This window comes from Physella acuta, unplaced genomic scaffold (assembly GCF_028476545.2).
Source record: "Physella acuta isolate Inbredline_101_S28 unplaced genomic scaffold, ASM2847654v3 ptg001843l, whole genome shotgun sequence".
NCBI classification, from domain to species: domain Eukaryota; kingdom Metazoa; phylum Mollusca; class Gastropoda; family Physidae; genus Physella; species Physella acuta.
Genome location: NW_026733352.1, coordinates 71,583 through 93,860, shown reverse-complemented (window position 1 = coordinate 93,860; position 22,278 = coordinate 71,583). Strand labels below are relative to the sequence as shown.

Below are 22,278 nucleotides of genomic sequence, written 5' to 3'. Positions count from 1 at the left end.
AAGGGGGAGAATGGGGAGGTGGAGAGGGGGGAGTGGGAAATGGAGGGGGAAATGGGAGGGGGAAAGGGGGGATCGGGAAATGGCAGGGGAGTAGGGGTGGGGAAATGGGAAGGGGGGTGGGGGAAATGGGGAAGGGTTGGGGGAAATGGGAGAGGAGAGGGGACAAGGGGTGGGGGGAAATGGGAGTGGGGAGGGGAGTAGGGGGTGTGGAAATGGGAGGGGAGAAGGGGTGGGGGAAATGGGGTGGGGGGGAAGGGAGATGGGATGTGGGAAATGGGAAGGGGGAGGGGAGATGGGGTGGGGGAAATGGGAAGGGGGAGGGGAGATGGGGTGTGGGAAATGGGAAGACGGAGGGGAGATGGGGGTGGGGGAAATGGGAAGGGGGGAGGGGAGATGGGGTGGGGGAAATGGTGGGGGAAATGGGAGGGGCGTGGGGGAAATGGGATGGGGGAGGGAGAAGGGGTGGGGAAATGGGAGGGGGAAATGGGAGGGGAGATGGGAGGGGGAAATGGGAGGGGGAAATGGAGAGGGAGAGGGGGAAGTGGGAAATGGAGGGGGAGTAGGGGGGAGGGGGAAAGGGGGGAAAGGGGGGAGTGGGAAATGGAGGGGGAGAGGGGGAAATGGCAGGGGAGTAGGGGTGGGGAAATGGAAGGGGGGGTGGGGGAAATGGGGAAGGGTTGGGGGAAATGGGAGGGGAGAGGGGACAAGGGGTGGGGGAAACGGGAGTGGGGAGCGGAGAAGGGGTGTGGAAATGGGAGGGGAGAAGGGGTTGGGGAAATGGGAGGGGGGACGAGGGGTGGGGGAAATGGGAAGGGTGGTGACTGGGGAAGAGAAGGGGCCAGGGTGGGGAATTTTGGGGTGGGGAATGGGTTTGGGAGGGAATGAGGAAAGGGAGAATCCGGGTAGGGGAATAGGGGGATGGGTCGGGGAGGGAATGGGGGAGGATCAGGAAGGGGGAGGAAGGGTCAGGGAATTGGGGGATAGGAGGGATGGGTGTTAGGCTGGGTGTAGGGGTTTTATGTGGTTGAGTGTGTGTTTGTGTGGTGGAAGTGGGCATGGGAGAGGGTGTGTGGGTGTTTGTGATGGGGGTGTAAGAGGTGGTTGGGGAGTGGAATCGTTAGGGAAGGGTGTGTTTTGGGTGTGAGGTAGGGTGGGTGGTTGTGTGAGGGTGGGTGGGTGGGTGTAAAATGGGGTGAGAGAATGTGTGTGGTGCAGGGACGGAGTGGGGGGGGGGATGAAGGGGTCATGTGTTATTTGAGGGTGTGTGTGGGTGAGGATAGTGAGCTGGGGGAGTCAATACTGGGTGTGGGTGTGTGGGGGAAGATTGTGGGGGAGTGCATTAGTGGGTGTGGCGGGTGTTGGGAAAGAATGGAGAGGTTGTGTGTGTGTGGATGGGTGTGTGAGGAGGTGGCTTTGGGTGTGGGGAGTCTTTGTGTGGAGTGTGGGTGTGTGGGAGAATGAAGGGTGTGGTGGTTGTGAGGGTGAGATTGTGGGGGGGACGGGACTGTGTGAGGTATGGTGGTTGTGAATATGGGTGTTTTGGGTGTGAGTGTGGTGTGAGGGTGTTGGTATGAGTTTCTGAGGGAGTGTGTGGGGTGTGTTTTTGGTTAGGAGTGTGGGGGAAGGCATGTGCGGGTATGTGTGTGGGGGGATTGAGTTTCTGAGGGTGGTTGTGTGCAATGGGGATGTGTGTGTGGGTGTGTGTATTTTGGAGTTGTATGTGTGTTTTGGATAAGTGTGTGAGTATGCGGGAGGGGTGTGTATTTTAGGTGTGTGGGCGTAATGTGGGTGTTTTTGGTGTGTGGGGAGGGGAAGTGTGTGTGGGATGTGTGTGGGTGGTGGAGTGCATGTGGGGGGAGTGGTATTGTGGGGGAGGCTTGATGGGGGGAAGGAGTGTGTGGGTGTGGATGTGTGTTGTGGTATGGGGGAAGTGCGTGTAAGTGGGGCATGTGTGCGAGGTGGTGGTGTGGGTAGTTCTGTGTGAGGGGGGAGTGGTTGAGGGTGGGTGTCTTATCACAAACCAGAATGCAATTTTCTAACAACAAAGCAAAGATATTTTCATTTCAGTTCCATTTCGAAGAAATAACTGTTTAAAATTTTCTGTTAAAAATTGCATTGGTCGCAACTTTTTGTGAAAAATTTTTCTTAAAGAATTCTCTTTATAACAAAAAATGAAATTGTGCTCCAATAGTAGCTGATTACAAGATTACAGCCTAAGCTTATGTTAAAAAGATTAAAAGATGTTACCCTACTAGTCAATTTAATCAGGCTACCCCAAAACTGAGCCCACTAGCTAACCAATCAAGAAGAGAGAGACTTACTTTCATTAAGGTTGTTGATGGTCTCCCTCTCTTCCTGGGTGCCGTCAGGTTTCCTGATGGTGGTGAAAGAGTAGGACTTGTCCCCCACAGATCTGGTGACTGTTGTCTCTTCACGGCCAGAGGAATCCCTCACCACTTCCTTCTTCTCCACTTTCTGTTAAAAAAAACAACAACATTATAGATTTGTGAACAACAAACTTCATTCCATCTTCAATTACTAGCCTAGCAATAAACAAACACACATAGATCTCTGTATAATCCTCACCAAACGTTGGGCAAAAAAAAATTTTTTTTTTAAATATTCAAGCATAAAACATTTTTTTTTAAATACTTATTTTTATTTTCTTTTAAACACTGCAAGTAAATCTGCTTTTTACTTGACATACTGTGGTTAATTTTGATGATGAGCAAGGATAGAATCTGGTAGCACAGTTTTACTTATCAATACACCGGACACATCATTATTATTATTTAATTTAGTTATTAGCATGAAATTTAATGATTGAGTAATATTATTCTAGGAACGGAGTAGCTTAGTTGTAGAGCACTAGACTGCTAACCCATAAGCGTAAGTCCTGAGTTAGAATCCAGGTTCAAGTAGTAAGACCAATTCTGATGGGTACCTAACTCACGGTAGGGAAAGTAAAGGCGGCTGGGCATAGTGCTGACCAAACAATCCCTTTATACACCTCACAGAAACAGGTGAGCTTCACTTCACTTGCCCCATAGACCGTCAGGTTTGGAATAGGAAATTTACCAATTGCTTACTAATATTATTACTATTATTTTTAAAATTTCATTATTGTAATAAAACGCGCCGACTATCTCCCTCACTAAATACTGATGTAGCAGGTTAGCAAATGTGAATTTTATCATTTGGCTTAGGAAAGAGAAACAACAGCTTTGCCATTTTAGGTGGAGTTTATGTAAAATAGGGATGGCATGGCCTAGTGGTAGAGCGCTAGACTACTAAACCAAAAGTCTGAAGCTCGAATCCAGGTCAAGTCCCTGAGCCCTGTTAGGACAAGTAAAAGCGGCTGGGCTGCTGATCACATTTACCATTCATATGCCGAGATTACAGAAACTCTACTTCATGTTAGGTCCAAAAAGGTAACTTTACTTATGTATTGTGATCGGGCAGTAGGGGGTGGGGAATGGTCTGCGGTGTATTGACAATATAAACAAAATGGTGTGTTAGATATCCTAGTGCAGCAAAATGGTACCCACATACCCCATCAGGTCCCATAATCCTAGAAAAACTGTATGACTTGGTTGAAGAGAAGAAGCCAGGTTTGCTATGCCGGTATGGCTCAACAGCTTGTATTTCTTCTGAGGGTGCTTTGATTATGTCCAAAAGTTTGTTGTCTGGAATTTTACCATCAAGATCTGTTGATGTGAAGGAGGAGATTTATGTTTCAACATTATTTTCTACATAAACAGATATTTTGTGAGAAAAACACTAGTATCTTGTTTTTTCTGAAGGTGTACATAGGCCATAGTGATTTGACTTTGATGAAAATAATACATTGATTACTAAACATGGGATGGTGTGGTTGATTGGCAGAGAACTCAAATGCTGGCCTTAAGGTCTCGAGTTCGGACCTCTGTCCCTATTCATGACTGTAGGATGTTCCTGTCCACCCAGCTGTGATGGTTACATGACCCATTTTATGGTAAGTAAAGTCAGCTGGGCATAGTGCTGATGTACTGTGGTACATACAAACTTACACACATTTTTTTTACAAAAAGACTACTTCTAATTTGAAAACAAATGTAATACAGCTACAAAAAAGAAAAAAAAAATATACTGCTTGTCAGGGTACATTGACACTAAAAATAACTTGAGAATTTAAAAGTCATTGCCAAATAAAAAGTAATTCACAAAATACTGACCAGTGTCACCTAGACCATCACTTGTAGGTGGAACAGCGAAAAGGTTGGGGATCTGGGGGAGTTGAAATAGACATACTAGAGTTTTATTTATTTTAATATATTACGGTTTAACTTTATAATAAAAAATTTAAAATGACTAACTTAAAAACAAATAAAAAACTAAATTAATATTTAACAATTAAATTTATAAATTAAATATTCATTAAATAATTTAAAAATTATTTGAAATTCAATCATATTTCACAATTTGAAAATAGAACAAAATCAAAGCATACTCTGTTTGTTCCTCCATTAGGGGGGACAATCACTGGTTTAGTATCCTCCTCAACACCATCTTTCAACATGAAATCTCTGGGGTTTTTCTTGATGCCTCCACCAGGACGTTTGAAAAAAGGTGATGCCCACACTATCACGTTGTCTGAGCTACTTTTATCGTTGATGCTGGGCGTGGGATCGTCTTTAGGGAGCGGGACACGTGGGCTTTCAAACACTAGATGGGATCATAAAAAACAAAACATGAAAACTTTACAAAATAAATCTCTAAAAGAGGGTAGTATTATTTTGGGAAATTTGTTTTTTTTATTTATGTTTAATATATTAGAACTTTTGGCTATGGGAAACCTCCATTAATATTAATAAAAAAAAAGAAAATTACATTTAAAAGCAAAGCAAACCCAGATTACTAATATAGACAAATATAGATTACTTTGTGCTGGCACTAATGATAATAATTAAATAGATATTTTATTTTATTGGATAATTCAGAAAAACTATGAGCTTGATTTGATATATAAGACCAGCATCACCAGTTGGTGTTCTTGCAACTTACTTTTATTCGACTCAACAAAGGCTAATGAGTTCACATTTATTCGTAAATCTATGTAGCCTACTCTATGCTAGTCACTACAAAAAGCCTACTAACAATCCTTCACTGCTTTTGCTTCAGCATTCAATCTTGGGATAACAATACATAGACACCCCTCACCAGGGTAAACTCAACTCACACACGCACTATCCCCTAAGTTCTAGACTACTCTACCCTATTCTAGCCTAACCTCCAAATAATAAGTACTAGTCTTAGCCATTCCCCTGATTTTTTACCAGTTATAGTGTCTCATTCTCTTGTTTATCAGTAAAGTACCTACAAATTACAATATCCTGAGTATCTTGCATTTTAAGAACTGGCATCACTATTATAGTCCAAATAACCCTGACACCACCCACGACCCCCCCCCCCCCCTCCATAGTACAAGTCCTGAAAATAGCCATAATTCTAAAGATAATCATGGAAACATATCTTTTTAAACACCAACACATTGTCTTAAATATGAACATCTACCCAAAGTTTGCGAAGTCATTGATGGATACCCATGCAATAAAAATTGTACCTGTGGAAAAATCTACAACGCCAAATCCTTTCATCATGTCTTCCATTTGCCTATGTAATGCAGCCATTTGTCTTTGCATGTCACCGTGGAAGTGTTCAAACATGTGTTCCATGTCAAAATTTTTACCAAAGAAGTTTACCCTGTAAAATAAGGTTCAACAATCATAAATGTTGTATCAACAAAATGATTAGAAATTAACCAGATATTTGTTTTTGTTTTTTGAATTTTTAGAATTAACTTAATTTAAACTAAATGCAGTGTGTTCATAAATCAGATGAGGCATAGCTTGAGATTTTATTTCACTAAGGATTCAGTCTAACCCAGGGGTCGGCTACCTTTTGAAGCGGAAGAGCCAAAAGTTACAATTTTAAAAATTTCCTTGGTTTTAAAGAGCCACTAAAATTTTTTTTATTTTAAATATTTTATTTTTTTATTAAGATTATTAGTATTTGTTCAAGAAGCTGGAGAGCCGCATCTTGATATCAAACCCAATGCCTAATGAAAATGTATCCTTTTTTAATTTCGTATTGTGGTTGACCAGTTTCTGTGACAACAGCATATGAAGTTATGTAGGTATAGTATGGTCAGCACTATACTTAGCCAAAGTGAGTGCACTTTGTTTAAATTTCATGTAAGCTTCAAATAAATATTTAAAGCACTTTAGAAATGGTAATCTATCGCTTTAGGCAAGTTTAGGTACGTAAAATCGGCCGCGGCTAGTAATGTACGAAAAAGTTACCTCATTGTTTAGGCTTTAATAGAAGTATATTGTGATATATTTGTGTCAAATATTATAGATAACTAAATAATGAACCAAAACCAATGGCTAAATATATCCAATATAGGCCAGAAATTAACTTTAAACAGCAGTGTTTGCGAGCAAGATTTGCTATATAAACAGCAGCCATTTGTAAAATAGAGTGGCTTCTCTTGAATCTCCCGCTATAAATTTTCAAAAAAAAAAAAAAAAAATTAAACATGGTGGCCGAGTAAATGAGCGTGGTTGCATCTGACTGCAGTCTTAAATTCATAAATTTAAAAACAGGTACATAAATGAAACTTGGAAACATTTTTGTAACTTTCAAAAATAAAATCCTCCTATTAATGTGAAATAATTATTAAAATTTAAGGAGTCACCTGTTTTTCACATTACTAGTTGTGGGTGATTTTACGTACCTAAAGCGATAGATTACCTAGAAACAAAATGTTCAATTCTAAACTCTATGCCCCTATCGCCACTATTGGCAGCCTATGCCATAGATGATAGTGCTTTAGGCAGGGTACCTAGATTCTAGTACTTAGTACTTAGTACCTAGGATTGAGAACTTGATCTTGAGTCTAGAATCTAGACTCTCTAGATGAGTAGATCTAGAATCTAGATCTATTTCACATATTGACATATGCATAATTATAATTTAATTATAGCCTAAGTCCGACTAAGTAGGCTTAGTATTAATAATAATTTTAAATTTGTCTAGAAGTAGATCTAGAATCTAGATCTAGTCTAGATTCACTACTAACTACTTCATCAACTTGATGTTTGTTGAATCGAGTGAGGACAGTGTCTGTGCACTGTGCACCAAGTGTTCAGTCAACTTCAGTGTGAGTGTGTAGACTGTACAGTACATGAGTAGGCCTAGATTCTAGATCTACATGAATATAGGGCCTATAATTTTTAATTTACTTCTTAGTTAAGTTACTAGTTAGTAGGCCTAAAATATGAAAAGGTGCAGCATAAAGTATTTTGCACTAACCCTTCACGATCATCATCTCCGTTATTGCAATCACAGTCTTCGTGTTGTTCATCATCAAAGTCGAAATACTCGGGTCTTTTCCTTGGATTTCCAAAACCGAAAAATCTTCGTAAAATTTCTCCTATTGCGTTGTCCATGTTTAGAACTAATTACTAATTAAAGTTCACTCTTTATCTTGATTTGGCTATAAGTTGTAGCAATGAAATAAATTTTAAGAATTTTTAGTCAGTTAAGAAACTTGGGTTTAATGCTTTAAAATTTGAATTGCATCAGATGTGCCGACACTTCTAGAACAGTACAGAAACAATGTTTATTTACTTACTTTCGTCCTTCGTTTCGTAACTTCCTCTAAATACGGTGAAAGCAAATTTAAGATTCCAGAATAAAATACACCTAGTTATTTCTTGTAGAAGAATAGTAATAAATAACAATATAGCACAATATACATTGACATAAAGAGTTTTTCAAGTATAAAATAATGATTCCAGCACTTTAAGTGTAATGTGAAATAATATTTTCAATTTTCCGTAAACTCAACAATGAATATAACTACTGTTAGTGTAGGAGTGTAGATCTAGGCCTTAGCCTTACCAGATTGGACATTATATATTTAGCTGAGATAATACATATTTAAGCAATATAGCTATTCGTAATTATAAAATAAAAGCCTTTATATTTGTTCTAGGTGTATACTGAAATGTGTGTTTTTTAAGCGGTCATTTTTTTTAGGTTTTTTTTTCTAAATGGACCTTCAATCAAGGGAAACAAGAGCGAAAAAGCCGAGTTAAGAAAAATTGAGTTACATTTCCTGTTGTTGTTTTTTTTCATCCCTCTCCTTATGTTTTTATATATTCAAATGATGGAATAATACTTGGGATGTAGCAGGCCATGTTCCCCCTATTCGATACACATATTTTTAAAATGTCATTGGGTGTTTTATTTCCTTAGCCTTTGTGGCCGTATCATCAAATATGTCATGTCTTCTTTTACGCGTTAACCTCCCCCCCCTCATTGATATAAATTATACATCATTACAAAAATTCAGATCACCCCACCAAAAATAAAAGAAAAATAACTGAACAATGCACCCCCATCCTTACTACTAGGATTCAATTTTTTTTTCGTTTTTAAAATTTTCAGTAATTTCTTTCTAAATAATCAACCGAGCTGGGTATATTGATTCCAATTTATAAGAAAGTCAAAAAATAGGAAATGCGAAATGCCTGTTAAAATTAATATTTTTACTATTTAAAATAAACCCTAGCCCTCCCTAGCCCACCCCACCCACATATCCCTCATAACAGTTGACTTCATTTATCGACCACCCCTTTATAAACAAATTTAATCCTGTTTTATATTAATTGTGGGTTTTTTTTTTCCAAACCAAATGTCATATTAAAATGAAAGCATATTTTTGATAGGTCACATCAAAACAATTTTATTACTTTTTTTTTCTTTTTTGTAAATGTAGATAATTAAAATTCCGAGGTGGCTGTAGAGTTTCTTCCAGGCATCTCTTCGGGGGGGGGGGGGGGGGGGGGCGCGGAGGAAGAAAGTCTACCCCCCCCCCAAACGAGATGGAATTTATATAGTAAACATATACTTTTACTAGTGTCCGCCCCCCCCCCGCCCCGGAAAATGTTGACCGCCCCCCCCCCCCCGACAATATCAAGTGCCCCCCCCCCCCGGAGAAAAAAGTCTGGAAGAAACACTGGGTGGCTGGAGTGGGGTGGGTACAGGGTGATTTTTAAATATACATTTCTTTTGTTGGTGTTAGGCCAAATAATTTTTTTAAACCCGTGGTTTAGCTAAACAACAAGCATCATTACTGTGATTTAAGCTCCATCCCACAATCCACATAATGATCTGGTCTGCCTGGCTTGAGAGAATCGCTCCGAGTCTGTTCTGTCTGAAAAGAAATTCCTTATCACGTTAAAAGCACCGGTAGAGATAACTTCACATCTGAATTAAACAGTTCGACCTTTCTCGCCATCATTATCTCCCCTAGGTTTCATAATGTCGCTATACGGCGACCTTTAATAATGTTGCCATAAGCTAGTGGTGTTTTTTTTTCTGGTAACACCGCCCAACTACATTTCTATAACTAAGGGCAGGCAACTGATCCAGTGACCGGAACATCGAGATGGTCTCAGGCCTCGTTCCTGTAGTGACCGCCCCTGTTTTTTTATTTAGAAGGAAAAAAAAAAACACGAAACATAGGATCGATATTTTTGTCTGAAGTAATTTTGAGATTTATGTCGACTAACTAGAATGGCAAATAATGGCGGGTGGCATTTAAACTGCCAGCGTAAGTAATTGTTTTTTAGACATCAAACACATAATGTAGCACGAAAAGGGTGGGGATTTTGTGAATTCTGCAATGTTTATATTGCACAAAGTGTAAGGTTTTAACGATCGTTCACAAATTATATTAGAACAAAGGGGTGGGAGATGTAATTTGGTGGTATATTATATTTTGTTATGTATTGTGAGATAGTAGTCTAGTGAGAGGTTATATAGCATTTGTTTTTATAGACTCGATTTTAATTATTTCTTCAGCACGTTCCATTTTTTCATTACTCAGAAGAATTGCTGGAACTGTAATTAAAATTATTTTCAAAATATTTCATGAACTGTAGGCATATACAAAAAATACCAGCTGTTTAATTACATTTAAAAAAATAAAGATCTTTTAGTTAACTGTAATAAGGTTGAGGGTGATAAAAAATAATATGCGAAGATGTGGTGGATCAATAAAAAAGGTTTTGTGATGTAGGCTTATACCATATACGCGATAACAGTGCAGTGCTACTTGTTGGGAAACTATATATAACAACTGTGTTTTCTGCAAGCTAATTACATAAGTGTTTTACATAATTACAACACCTGGTGCCTCCCCCCCCCCCCCACCCCACTGAGTAACCAATGGCAACCATCCTGCCACACCACAGATTCAAAACAACATATGTGTGGAATGTTTGACGTTTCAATAGATGATATACACATCTGATTTCAATCATAGACATTAGTTCCCTCTTGATTTTAAATCTTGGTCACTTTTGTTGTACATAAAATCTAACAGGCATAAACTGGGCTCTTTTTGTTGATTATTTTAAAAAACTAAAGTACCCTTTAAACCTCACGGTCCATCAAAGCTCATCTGTTTCAGTGCCCTCGACTGGTAAACATCAGAGCTAAGGGGTGTTCTATTGACATGAATCTAAGATTCAAACTCAAAACTTTCGGGTTAGAAGTTATATACTCTACCTCCTGATCACGCAGTCCTACGTAAGACAATATTTTTAAAAGCTGTCAGGTAACGTATTTTATGCTACTACACCAGGTATTCTGCCTGTACCGACCACTCCATCATGTAGTTAAAAAAAATGGACATCACCCCTGTGTATCAACGTACAAACAACTACATCATCCACATAAAAAAACACCCTACCCCACAAAACTGACAGCTCGCTAATTGGTTTCCGCCCCTGAATGTAAAATTAGCTCCAGCTGATTGCCTCTTGGCTTCATATAATTACATCTACACCAACCCTATGCCCTGGGTAATTAGATTGCTCATTAATGTTCGTCATTAGCACATGAATATTGCAGCCTTCTGTTCTGAATGTTTATGATGTGGTGTGTATAGATAAATATACCAATACTGCTCAAAAGGGGTTATTGTTCTCTTTTATGGTTTTACAGTTTGGATGTGTAAACAGACAGGAAAAGTCTTCATTTATATATATATATATATATATATATATATATATATATATATATATATATATATATATATATATATATATATATATATATATATATATATTATATATGTGTGTGTGTGTGTGTGTGTGTGTGTGTGTAAACACAATATAAAAATATAAACAAAAAATTACCATCGGTATAGTGGTAAAAGCGCTGGTTGCTAATGTATTGAAATTAATTTTTGCTCTTTTTTAACTTTCTTTTTGTCCTTGGATACTACATACTGTAAGCACACAAACACACACACACACACACACACATATATATATATATATATATATATATATATATATATATATATATATATATATATATATATATATATATATAATCTGTGTGTGAGTGTATACAAACACATATGATTACCAAGGATTGTATATATTTTCCTATACATATTTTTTCTATAGATGGAGGTCAATAGTCAATTGCCAAATATAACTTCTGTAAATATTGGAAATTTCCTTGAAATCACTGCTGTATATAAACGTCACGTGTGCTACTTAAGTGGTGTTGAGGGTGTGCTCTATCCACCACCACACACCCTCACCACTTATGATGAACCTTAATGACGTTTTGTCCTCCGTCTAAAATATTAATGCGAGTTTGATTTGAGTGTTACCTCCCCTGCACCCCATTCTCTAAGAAAATAATAAATATGTAGATTAAATTTTAAATTAGTACTGCTTAAAATCTTATTCATTCCCAATTCACTTTTACACACAGCTAATACTTAAAACAACACAACAGTAATTTAAAAAAAAAATCACGAAGAAAATTTGAAATTTGAGTTCAGACTCAAAATTTATTAATTGTAATATTCATGTCAGATCTCGAGATGATGTATGCATGAATACATTATGATTAAAGCATAAGGGATGTATTTAATTAATTATTTTTTTTTAAAACAAACAAATAAAAATAATTGAGAACACACATATCCATACGATACAAATAGTATCACAAGTGCAGGAGGGGGGAACGAGGCACAGAGCATGTTAAGATCTCATGGTGTGGTTTTTAAAGTAAGATCAAAGGGCGCTCCGTGCTAAAGTTAGACAACTCTAGTGTTAGCTGCAGAAATAATTAATTATACGAATAAACATGTGATTCGAAGTTTAAAATTTTAAAATCATTATAGGTACAATTATTCTAAGGTAATGATTTAAAATTGTTAATAAAAACAAAACAATTATTTGTTCAGTGAGTTGAAAATTGATTTTAAAAACATAAAAATAAACATGAAAATATTTAAAATGTATTTATAGCATATTCAAGAGCATTAAATTACTGATACATTTTAAACACAATACAGCAAATGAATACGTTTTCTATATTGACAAACACACATTATTTCTATCTCTAATGACGTTTTAATATTTTAAAACTACACACTTTTACTCCGTATCTCTCGACAATAAAATTGTTCTGGCCATTCATCAACAATTTTTTTTTTTAAATCCATAATGGGAGAATATATTCTAAGCATTATCGTATATGCTGCGGTGCTTGCAAATTGTTTTTAAAATAAACAGAGTTAAAGATTCACTTTACACGCTAAACAAAAACAAAAAAAAATACATTACATCTTACATTTTTTTTTTAATATTGTAAAAAAAAAAAATCAACGAATTATTCTCAACACATTTCACCAACATCAAGCATTAGGTTGCAGCAAGGGCATTTAAAAAATACAACTACATAATATTGAAATTTTTTTGTAAACTGACGCATGCCTGTTGTTCTACGTCACAGGCAGCCTTTAATGTTCCAGAGACACGAGACATGACGTCATTCCGAGAAACAATTTTTGTGTAGCGTTTCCCTGCATTTAAAAATATTCCTTTTAAGAGATCGCTTTGAATAAAATATATTCAAAGCTTTATAGTTTTTATATTACAATGATTTTTTTTTGTCCTTTGCATTAATTTAAAGATCCCCTACGTGTTTTTACACGGCTATATTTAGCTACAATTAGAAAGTATAAATGTCATTCTATAACAGTTCTCAGCAATAAAAAAAAAAAGAAACGATTTTTTTCTGTGTATAAATCTAAAACACAAAGCTTCGATTTCGTCCTTAATTTGTTTTAGTTCAATAGGATTTTCGGTAGCCATTGAAAGTGATTGGTCGTTTGATGTTGAGAGAGGAGAGGGGGGTGTGGGTTTCTTTAATTTAAAAGCACCGGACATTACCCCGGGTAAAACTGATTTTCATCAATTCAGTACTTTAACATCATTTTATTTTAAATTAGATGTAAGATTAGTTACAGTTGTTGGGTTTAAGGCTACAGTTAGTGTAAGGATAAAATAGTTTTTAAAAAAAGCTATTTGCTGAAGGTCTTACATTTCAGTAAAGTACTAAATTTGAGAAATATTATAACAAGTTAAATAAATAATGTGACTTAAAAAAACGTTACATTTTAAAAAGACATTTATAAAATGTTATAACCAAAAAGAAAACCACTACAAAATTGAGATGTGATGATTCAGTTTTCAAAATGCTCCAAGGTGCCTAATTGTTTTTAAAATAACGTTTCCATTAAAAAATGAAACAAGTACACCGCCTGCAAGACCGCTTATGCAATTCAAGAAAGGTGAAGAAAAAAAGAAATTAAATTTTAACTTGTGCCAAGGAATCCTCCAAAAATTAATTCGTTCCGCTTCGCTCCCCCTGCATTTAAACAGGTGTGATTACCCCATTGTGTCTGGAATAATTACATCCACGCTTGACGAAGCAGCCAGGTTAATTGAAACGGGCGTTTCAGCTCTGGTTCCTTGAACAAGGCGTCGAAGGAATTGATTATCAACACCATCGAGCTAAGATTACAATAGCGGCGTGCGTGCGGATAGACTCATGACAACATCGCATCGCCTTCATGGGAGAGAGAAGGAGAGAGGGAGAGAGATGGAGAAATAATAAGTTCAGGAATGGCAAGGTGTTTGAAGGCAGTGATCGTGTGATTGTACACGTGCCATGAACCAGAGAGCTGGCTGCATAATTCATGCACACCACAATACAGCGTCGCGGCGTAACAGAGCGTTAAATATTCTCGGTGCGGTTTAGTGCGGTGCGGATCGCAATAATTGATGTAGTGTTCAGGTCAGCAATGTTGTTATTGTTGTGTGGTTTAGATGCACCATAATTGATGTAGTGTTCAGGTTTATCATGTGTTGTTGCTGCTGTTGTTGTTGTTACACAATAATTGATGTAGTGTTCAGGTCAGCAATGTCGTCGTTGTTGTGTGGTGTTGACGCACAATAATTGATGTAGTGTTCAGGTGTATCAAGTGTTGTTGCTGCTGTTGTTGCTGTTACACAATAATTGATGTAATGATCATGTCAGCAACGTGTTGTTGCTGTTGTATGGTGTTGCGGTTATTATTGTTGAACAATACTTGAAGCAGTGTTGATGTCAGCATTATGTTGGTGGTGGTGGTGTAGATAAAAAGCATTACTACATCTCAAACCACACCCCCCCCCCCCCCCTCGCCCTAAACACACAATGTGTACAGAAAGTAAATGAGAAATTAAACTATAATTCCGTTTCTTAATTTAATGTGTAGGTCATTAAGTCTAAAATTACACTTCACAGTCGGATCTTGCAAGGTGCACAATATAATACTATATATATATATATATATATATATATATATATATATATATATATATATATATATATATATATATATATATATATATATATATATATATTTCAGCGCCGTTCAACTTGAAATATTCGGTCTGCGCTATAGCTCCAATGCTGTCTACAGACCAAATTCTCTAGATAAGCCATTTTTTATATATAAGTCAGATAGTTATCTTAAATTGACAAATAAACCCTACGCTATGTGGGTTGGGGTTGGTGGGGAGTCAGGTGGCGGAAACTGATGAGACTCCTAATTGCGTCAGTAATTAAAGACCTGGTATCCTTCGTTAAATCCGGTGTAAAAAAAAGTGTATGGTAGTCTCGTGAAGCAGGACATGATGCTATAGGCTGTCTAGTTATGGTCAAATGTCAGTCAAGTTTCGGTCACCTAGTGTCAGTGACATGTCAGTAAGAGTGTCAGAGTGTCACATAGTGTGACAGCAAGTGTGAAATAGAGAGGGTGACAGAGATTGTCATCGAATATGTCCGTATGATTTTAATTCGACAAAATCAGGGTTGTTTTACTTGTTTAAATAGAAATCATATATTTTCTTTTTGTGGAGAAATAATATTTTATTTTATATAATTTATCATATGAGCGTGGAAATGCAAAACAAACTCAGAAAGTACATACAACCTACATACAACATTCTGAATATATTTTAATTCTGTAATTGTATATTGAATTCTTTAAAAAGAACTCTTGTTTTTTTTTTTGTTTCGTTTCTGGTTTTTTTTTCTATTTTTTTTTGAAGGAAAGAACTCTGCTGTTAACAAATCACGCTGGATAACTCCCAATGGACAAGGGGAGGCAATCACGTCAATAAAGACTTCCAACAGAGAAAATAGAGAGGACGCCCTCGGCAGGAAGAAATGTGAAAGAAAATCTGGCAGACTGACATCATAGGAGGATGGGTTATACACAAGAGTGACGTCTGCTGTGTGAAGTAAGGGAAGCTACTGTTAGGGAAAAGCTATTTATAGAAATAAAAGTTGATTTCACTCTCAATAAAATGGTGAGTAAAAAAATTAAGAGAGGCTATAATATGTAGAAACGGTTACTTTCAATTTCAGAATATATTTTTAGTACGTCGTATTTTATATCTTATATCTTATATTTTATACATAACCACCTTTAGATTAATTACAATTTTAACCTAGACCCTAATCCTAAATCCAACCTGATATAGACAAATAACCTTAAATACGACACAACTGTAAAACCGGTATATGGTTCCAGTGTTTCATTCAGACTTTTTTCTCGGGAGTGGGTGGAGGGGGGAGAGAGGGGGATCTTAAACTTTCGAGGAGGGGGATGCAGACAGTGGTAAAAAAATATATTTTCTATATAAATTATATTTCGTCTGGGGATTTGGGGAGCGGTAGACAGACCCCCACAAGAGATGCCTGAAAGAAACACTGTTTGTATTGAACCATTTTCAACAGTGTCCTTCTCACCCACACCAAGTACGCGTACCCTCGCCATGTTTTTCGCCCCTAAAACAAATCTCTATACACAAACGGAAAATAGTATGACGCACTGGAACCAATACCCGTCGTTTAAGCGGACCGGTCGCCGTTCTCTAAGAGAAGAGCTAATTATTAGGAGTAGACTAGACCGGAAACCGGTCGTTAAAGACCATTGGTTGGGGTGGGGAAGGGGGGGGGGGGGAAGGGAGATTCTGCCAATATGGCGAGTATTTATCTAGCTTTGTAGAGCTGGTACGGCGATTCTAATGATTTTATTTTGTAGCACTGGAGAGTTTAAAAAGTAATTTCTTCTGGGAAATATAAGTGGTTATAATGTATTGTCTGACTGTTTTTGAGTATCGGCGTTTGGATATTCGGCCTTATAGTCTGTCGGCTTTATGATCAGTCGGCGTTTTGTCCGTATGTTTTGTGATGGGGTGAAATTAAACGACTATTCAACACAACAAGGCGTAAACAAGTGCTGGTCAAGTAGTTACAAGTTGTTCAACGTGGTAGGATATGCAAGCGTGACAAAAAATGTTAACTTAGACGCCATGGCATATTCAGTACTATCTTAGCACAAATCTTAGCTTTGTTCATAACACTATTCTGACCCTATTCCTAACACAAGCCTAACACTAGTCCTAATACGGACTAACAGCTATAAGTTAAGTTCCCTTTTCGAACCTGACGGTCCATGGGGCAAGTGAAGCAGAGTTCACCTGTTTCTGTGACCTCGGCATATGAAGGGATAGTGTAACCAGCACTACGCATAGCCGCCTTTACTTTCCTTAACGTAATTTAGGTGCCCATTTGAGATGGGTAAACTCAGAATTTGAACTCAGATTTGAACTCATTACTTTCGGGTAGCAGTTTAGCGCTCTACCTCTAGTCCACATTATCCCATTAACAACCATAGTAATCGGATAAACGATACAATAGTAGGTAACCACCGATGTATATATCAGAGTATATATCAGAACCCATATTTAAAAGAGATCACCAGTTGAGCTTACGCGACGCTCAATATCACCGTGACGTCATTGTTTATGACGCACGTTTCACGTGACGTATATCCCGTCATGTAAACACTCTTCCGCCAGCCTCCCACATTGATTTACTATCCCGCCATTTGCCGATAACACAGTGGATGCTACACAAACATGTATTCATAATTGCTGTTTCCTCCCCCCCCCCCCCCCCATCTCCCCATCCCACTCATCCAAATCCATGCACAATGGTCATGGATGAGAAGATCCACACAGAAAAATAATCCATGCCGTTTTTTTTTTTTTTATTATTTTAGTTTTTTTTTTTTTTTACCTTTCATAAAACGGTGGGCTCTAACGATTCAAAAGCTAAAGGGGAGAGAAGCACGAAATATTAATCGCATTTTAGAATTCTCCTGGTGATGAGAGCCTGATCGATAGTGGATTACTTCCCATCATAGTCTAAAGATAGGAAGCAGAACTGCAGTGATACAGTATAATAGTAGGATAAATTTTATGAAAGGGGACTTCATGACGTTAGAAAGACAAAGAGAGATGTTGAAAACTATTTAAAAGAAAGAATAATTCCACTAATTATAGAAATGAATTGTCGAATTAAAAAAACAACTATTCTTAAAACTAATGTTACAATTGCAGTTAAATGATTCTAGAAAATCTATCTTAAATGATTTTAATATACTTTGTATTGACAAATCTGTTATAAAATCATCTACTGGTAAATGGTAAGGCGAAGCGTTTGGGTGAAGGGGTGATGGGGGTGGGAGATGGTTGGTAGCAGCTGATGCAACAGACATAAAATACGTATATATACATACGTATGTATATATATATATATATATATATATATATATATATATATATATATATATATATATATATATATATATATATATATATATATATATATATATCACTGGTCGGGCGTCTTGAAATCTAATTTGAACATAGATCACAACTTAAAAATTACTAAAATGGAATCAATTGTTGGAAAGTATTGTGAGGTGATCTTAAATAATAAGCAGAATTACCATACGATATCCTATAGCAACTGAATTTAATGCTTGACCTTCAAAGGTTTTGTTCGTATCAAGCAGATAAGAGCATGCCTTTATTTTAAACACATTGTTCTGTTTCTATGCCAACATTTTACTGTTTACAATAAAACATTAAAAAAAGTTTGGTGTTATTGTGAACACGAAACATCTGGTAAAAGAAAAGAAATAACTATAAAAGGCCCTGGTTACGTCCCCTTTAACTTGACAGCCTGGGGGTGGAGGAGGGAGGGTGGCGGGGTGCTGACAGTGTAATGTGACAACGTCATTGATAAAAGAAGAAAAAAATCTGGAAATCTGGTGAGTTGTGCCGTTGTGTCGGGATGTTTTGGATGGCATGCTCGATTGTTTGGAGGTATCTTTTGTTTTCTTGCGTGGGCCGCACACACACACACACACACACACACAAAACACGCACACACACACACAAACATAAACCACACGCACACACACACACACACTTACACACACACACACACACATACACACGCACACGTACACACACATACATACACACACATACACACACGAACGCACTCTTACAAACATAATCATACAATCACATTTTCCTACCCCTCCCTCCCCCCCCCCCCTCACACACACCACCACCATACGTAGTCAATCGAAATACACTGACTACACTTACACATACACAGATAAACATCACATTGTATTTTACCCTTAAAACAACTAGTCAACAATGTTCTACTTCTGCGACTACGCAGATTGAAGTAATTATTTTTATTAAATTGACCTCACATTTGTTTTTACAAATAATGTCCCCCTCAGCACCCCCCCCCCCCGCGCCCCAAGGAAAAAAAACTAAAAACCCCAACGTGTATATCTCCCCTTGTCCCGTCCTGATTAAACTGAGTGTTTTAACTTAACTACAAAAGTTTTCCATTTAAAAAATTGTTTTGGCAGCCCGCCCCTAGACACCGGCCGCTATTGAACAAACAGGTTGCGATGAACGGCATCCATGTTGCCCCTAACATTCCAATATGTTTCTTTTACAACGACACGGCTGTTCGTGCTCAGGGATGTTATTTTAATCCCCACCCCACGACCCCACTCCCCCACCCCTTTGACACTTTCCGGTTGGATTTTATTTTTTTCTCTTCCAACCAGCAAACCGGCTGGCAATGACGTTATCATTTCTCTTGATTCGCAAACTGTCATCCGATCCTAAAAAAAAAAAAAATTCCGAACCCGGGGGAAAAAAATAAAATTGAATGACGTATTAACACTGTCAGTGTTTCCACGCACTTACATTAATAGAAACAATACACCCCACATCCCTCCCCTCACACACCCCCACACCCTCCCGCAAACACCCACTACCTTCCAACTCCTACCCGCCTTAGCTTCAACGTGGCGAATACCGCTCATGTCCGGCTATAGAACCTCAGAGTCGATATCCTGAGAAATGAGGGGAGGGGAGGAGGGGTGGTTTACTAGGAGGGGGGGGGGAGCAAACAATCGCGTGCTGGTAAAAGAAGAAAAAATACATCATGGATGTGAACTTTCCCTCTGCCTCCACTCTTTCAATGTAATTGTTTCAAATGTTACTTTTTCTTCTTCTACTGTTCTGTCTTTATTTATTTTTTTTACATTCCCTATTGAAAAAACTTTATTTAGAACGAGATTGGACATAGGCATTTCACTACTGGTTGATTTCAGTGTTAGAGATTAAGGTTCTTAAAATCTACTAGATCATCACCATGTAATTGTAAAGGAACGGGGCATATACAGGGGTGGACTGGTTGTGTTCAAGAGACCCTAACCCCTGACTTAATTTTACGCCTTGGTATGAAGGAATGGTAAAATATCAACGAATCAGAATTCCAATAGGACGATCACAGCACCGTTCATGGGAACACATCGAATATATATATATATATATATATATATATATATATATATATATATATATATATATATATATATATATATATATATATATATATATATATATATATATACATATATTTATATATACATATATATATCCATATATATATATCCATTTGTATATATGTGCATACCTCATTTTTCTTACATCCAATACACATTTTTCTACACTGTTTCCTGATTTTCCCAACCATTATTGTTATTGTTTGATAGCTTTTTTAAGAACCAATGAGACAGACGACTCCATTTAATATCTGGCAGAGATGTGGAATGGTGTGGGGTGGTGTTAGATGGTGTAGGATGGTGTGGGGTGGTGTGGGATGCCTCTTATCTTCTTAGTAAAGGTTGTGGTTTGTAAAAATACGACAGAGAAAATTTGTATCAAAAGTGTAATAGGAGAAAAGATGATGATTTACATGGTGACGCAATGGACCTGTTACCTATTCACACCCATCCCATAACATTAAAAATCTATTATTCTTAGAATGTGAATTAATATTCTTTTTTTACTAGAAAGCCTCTTCGGAAAAATGATTACCAATGCAAATATGTTTATGTCAAAACTACCCCATACAATAATTCAACCGAGTTGGTGTTCTTTATTGTTTTGAATTGTCCGCTACAAAAATATCCAATCTCAGAGACCTAAGATTTGTATACTATAAATAAATCATACTGTTACTTTATAAAATAAATCAAAACTAGCAGGTTGCTGAGAAATGTTAAGATTTTAAAAGAAAAATGTACCAAACTTCGTCTGTTGAAAAATGCCGCACTAAATTTTGGTGTTAGCTAAAGTTTAGCCTTTTGAAACAGTTTGTTGGTGCTACGTTTGTTTTTGTCATGGTTGTACAAAGTTATACCTAGCTTTAGCTGTAACAAAACACTTTAAAAACCACAACATTCATACCACATACCACCGCTGAACTAATTTCCAAAATAACAATTATGAAAACAAAATACTTTAAAATATGACATGTTTTATCAATAAATATAAATCGAGCTATACACTTTTATGAGCCTAAATATTTTAAGCCAAAATATTATTCCGTGAGTTATAAATACTTTTAAAAAAATTGTATACATCTTAAAAACAAAATAATCAAAACAGTTTAAACTTAACGAATGTTTGCGAGCTGATTTTCAAAGAAAGAAAACATGCCGATAACCTTTTAAAGCAAAAAAATCAATATCGCTAGAGAAATGTAAATTTTCAATTAGACATCGAAACATCTGCTTCAGACATAGGATGTGGACAGGGGCGGAGAAAGGATTTCAGCCGTTCACTTGTTGATGTCGCATTCAAATTAATTAGAAGCTTGCTCGAATGTGGATTTTTTTTTCAAGACTGACATCAAGGGGAGGTAACTCTAAAAGGGTGAGACGAAAAAAAGCGAGACAACCCTTGTTTTTAAGTTTTTTAAGACGCGTTGACTTCTTTTGCAAGTTTTGTTTTTTGTTGTTTTTTTTTTTTTGCAACACTGGAAAAATATTAAGTTTAAAAGTACTAAGAAACAAATATTCACAATTAATGTTATGTCGATTATAATACTAAGTATAGAATCAAACGCAAAACTGATATTTATTTTCAGGGAATTTGTATTTAACACCAAAATTTCCACAAAAAATTAATGTCCTCATAAGTTTCAAATTTTTTCGCTATTATTTTTAAAAAAATTGATATTGTTTCTTAAAGACAGTGAAATATTTACTTGTTTGCAAGTAAAAATGAAATAAAATTATTTATTTTATCATATATTTTTTAAAATAATGCAATCAAGCGTTAATGCATTTTATGTGTTGGGTCGTGTCACTAAATAGATCCCAAAAATCACTCATCGACCCAGCAGACTTGAAAGCACAGAAGATTAATCTGTAAGTAATAGCGGTACAAATACATCTAATGTCAAGACCTACTTGTAGGAATGCGCTTCAAGGAATTGCTATTTCACAATTCTTTTCATCTCAAGGGGTTATGCAATATAGGCAAAAAAAAATTATAGATTTTTATTATTTTTTTTCGTTTGTTTTACTGCCGTCAATGTTCATGTTGTTGTTACTTGTTC

At 36.9% G+C, this 22,278-nt stretch overlaps 1 protein-coding gene across 1 annotated transcript; it reads right to left on the bottom strand.

Moving 5' to 3' along the window:
* Nucleotides 1-2,321: 2,321 nt before the first annotated feature.
* Nucleotides 2,322-7,693, bottom strand: LOC131930774 (HCLS1-associated protein X-1; the record flags this gene model as incomplete). Its single annotated transcript, XM_059287391.1, is given in 6 exon segments — nucleotides 2,322-2,475; nucleotides 3,553-3,707; nucleotides 4,215-4,266; nucleotides 4,490-4,704; nucleotides 5,603-5,742; nucleotides 7,357-7,693. Coding segments are annotated over 6 exon segments (853 nt in total), but the record flags the coding sequence as incomplete, so codon positions are not given.
* Nucleotides 7,694-22,278: the final 14,585 nt, after the last annotated feature.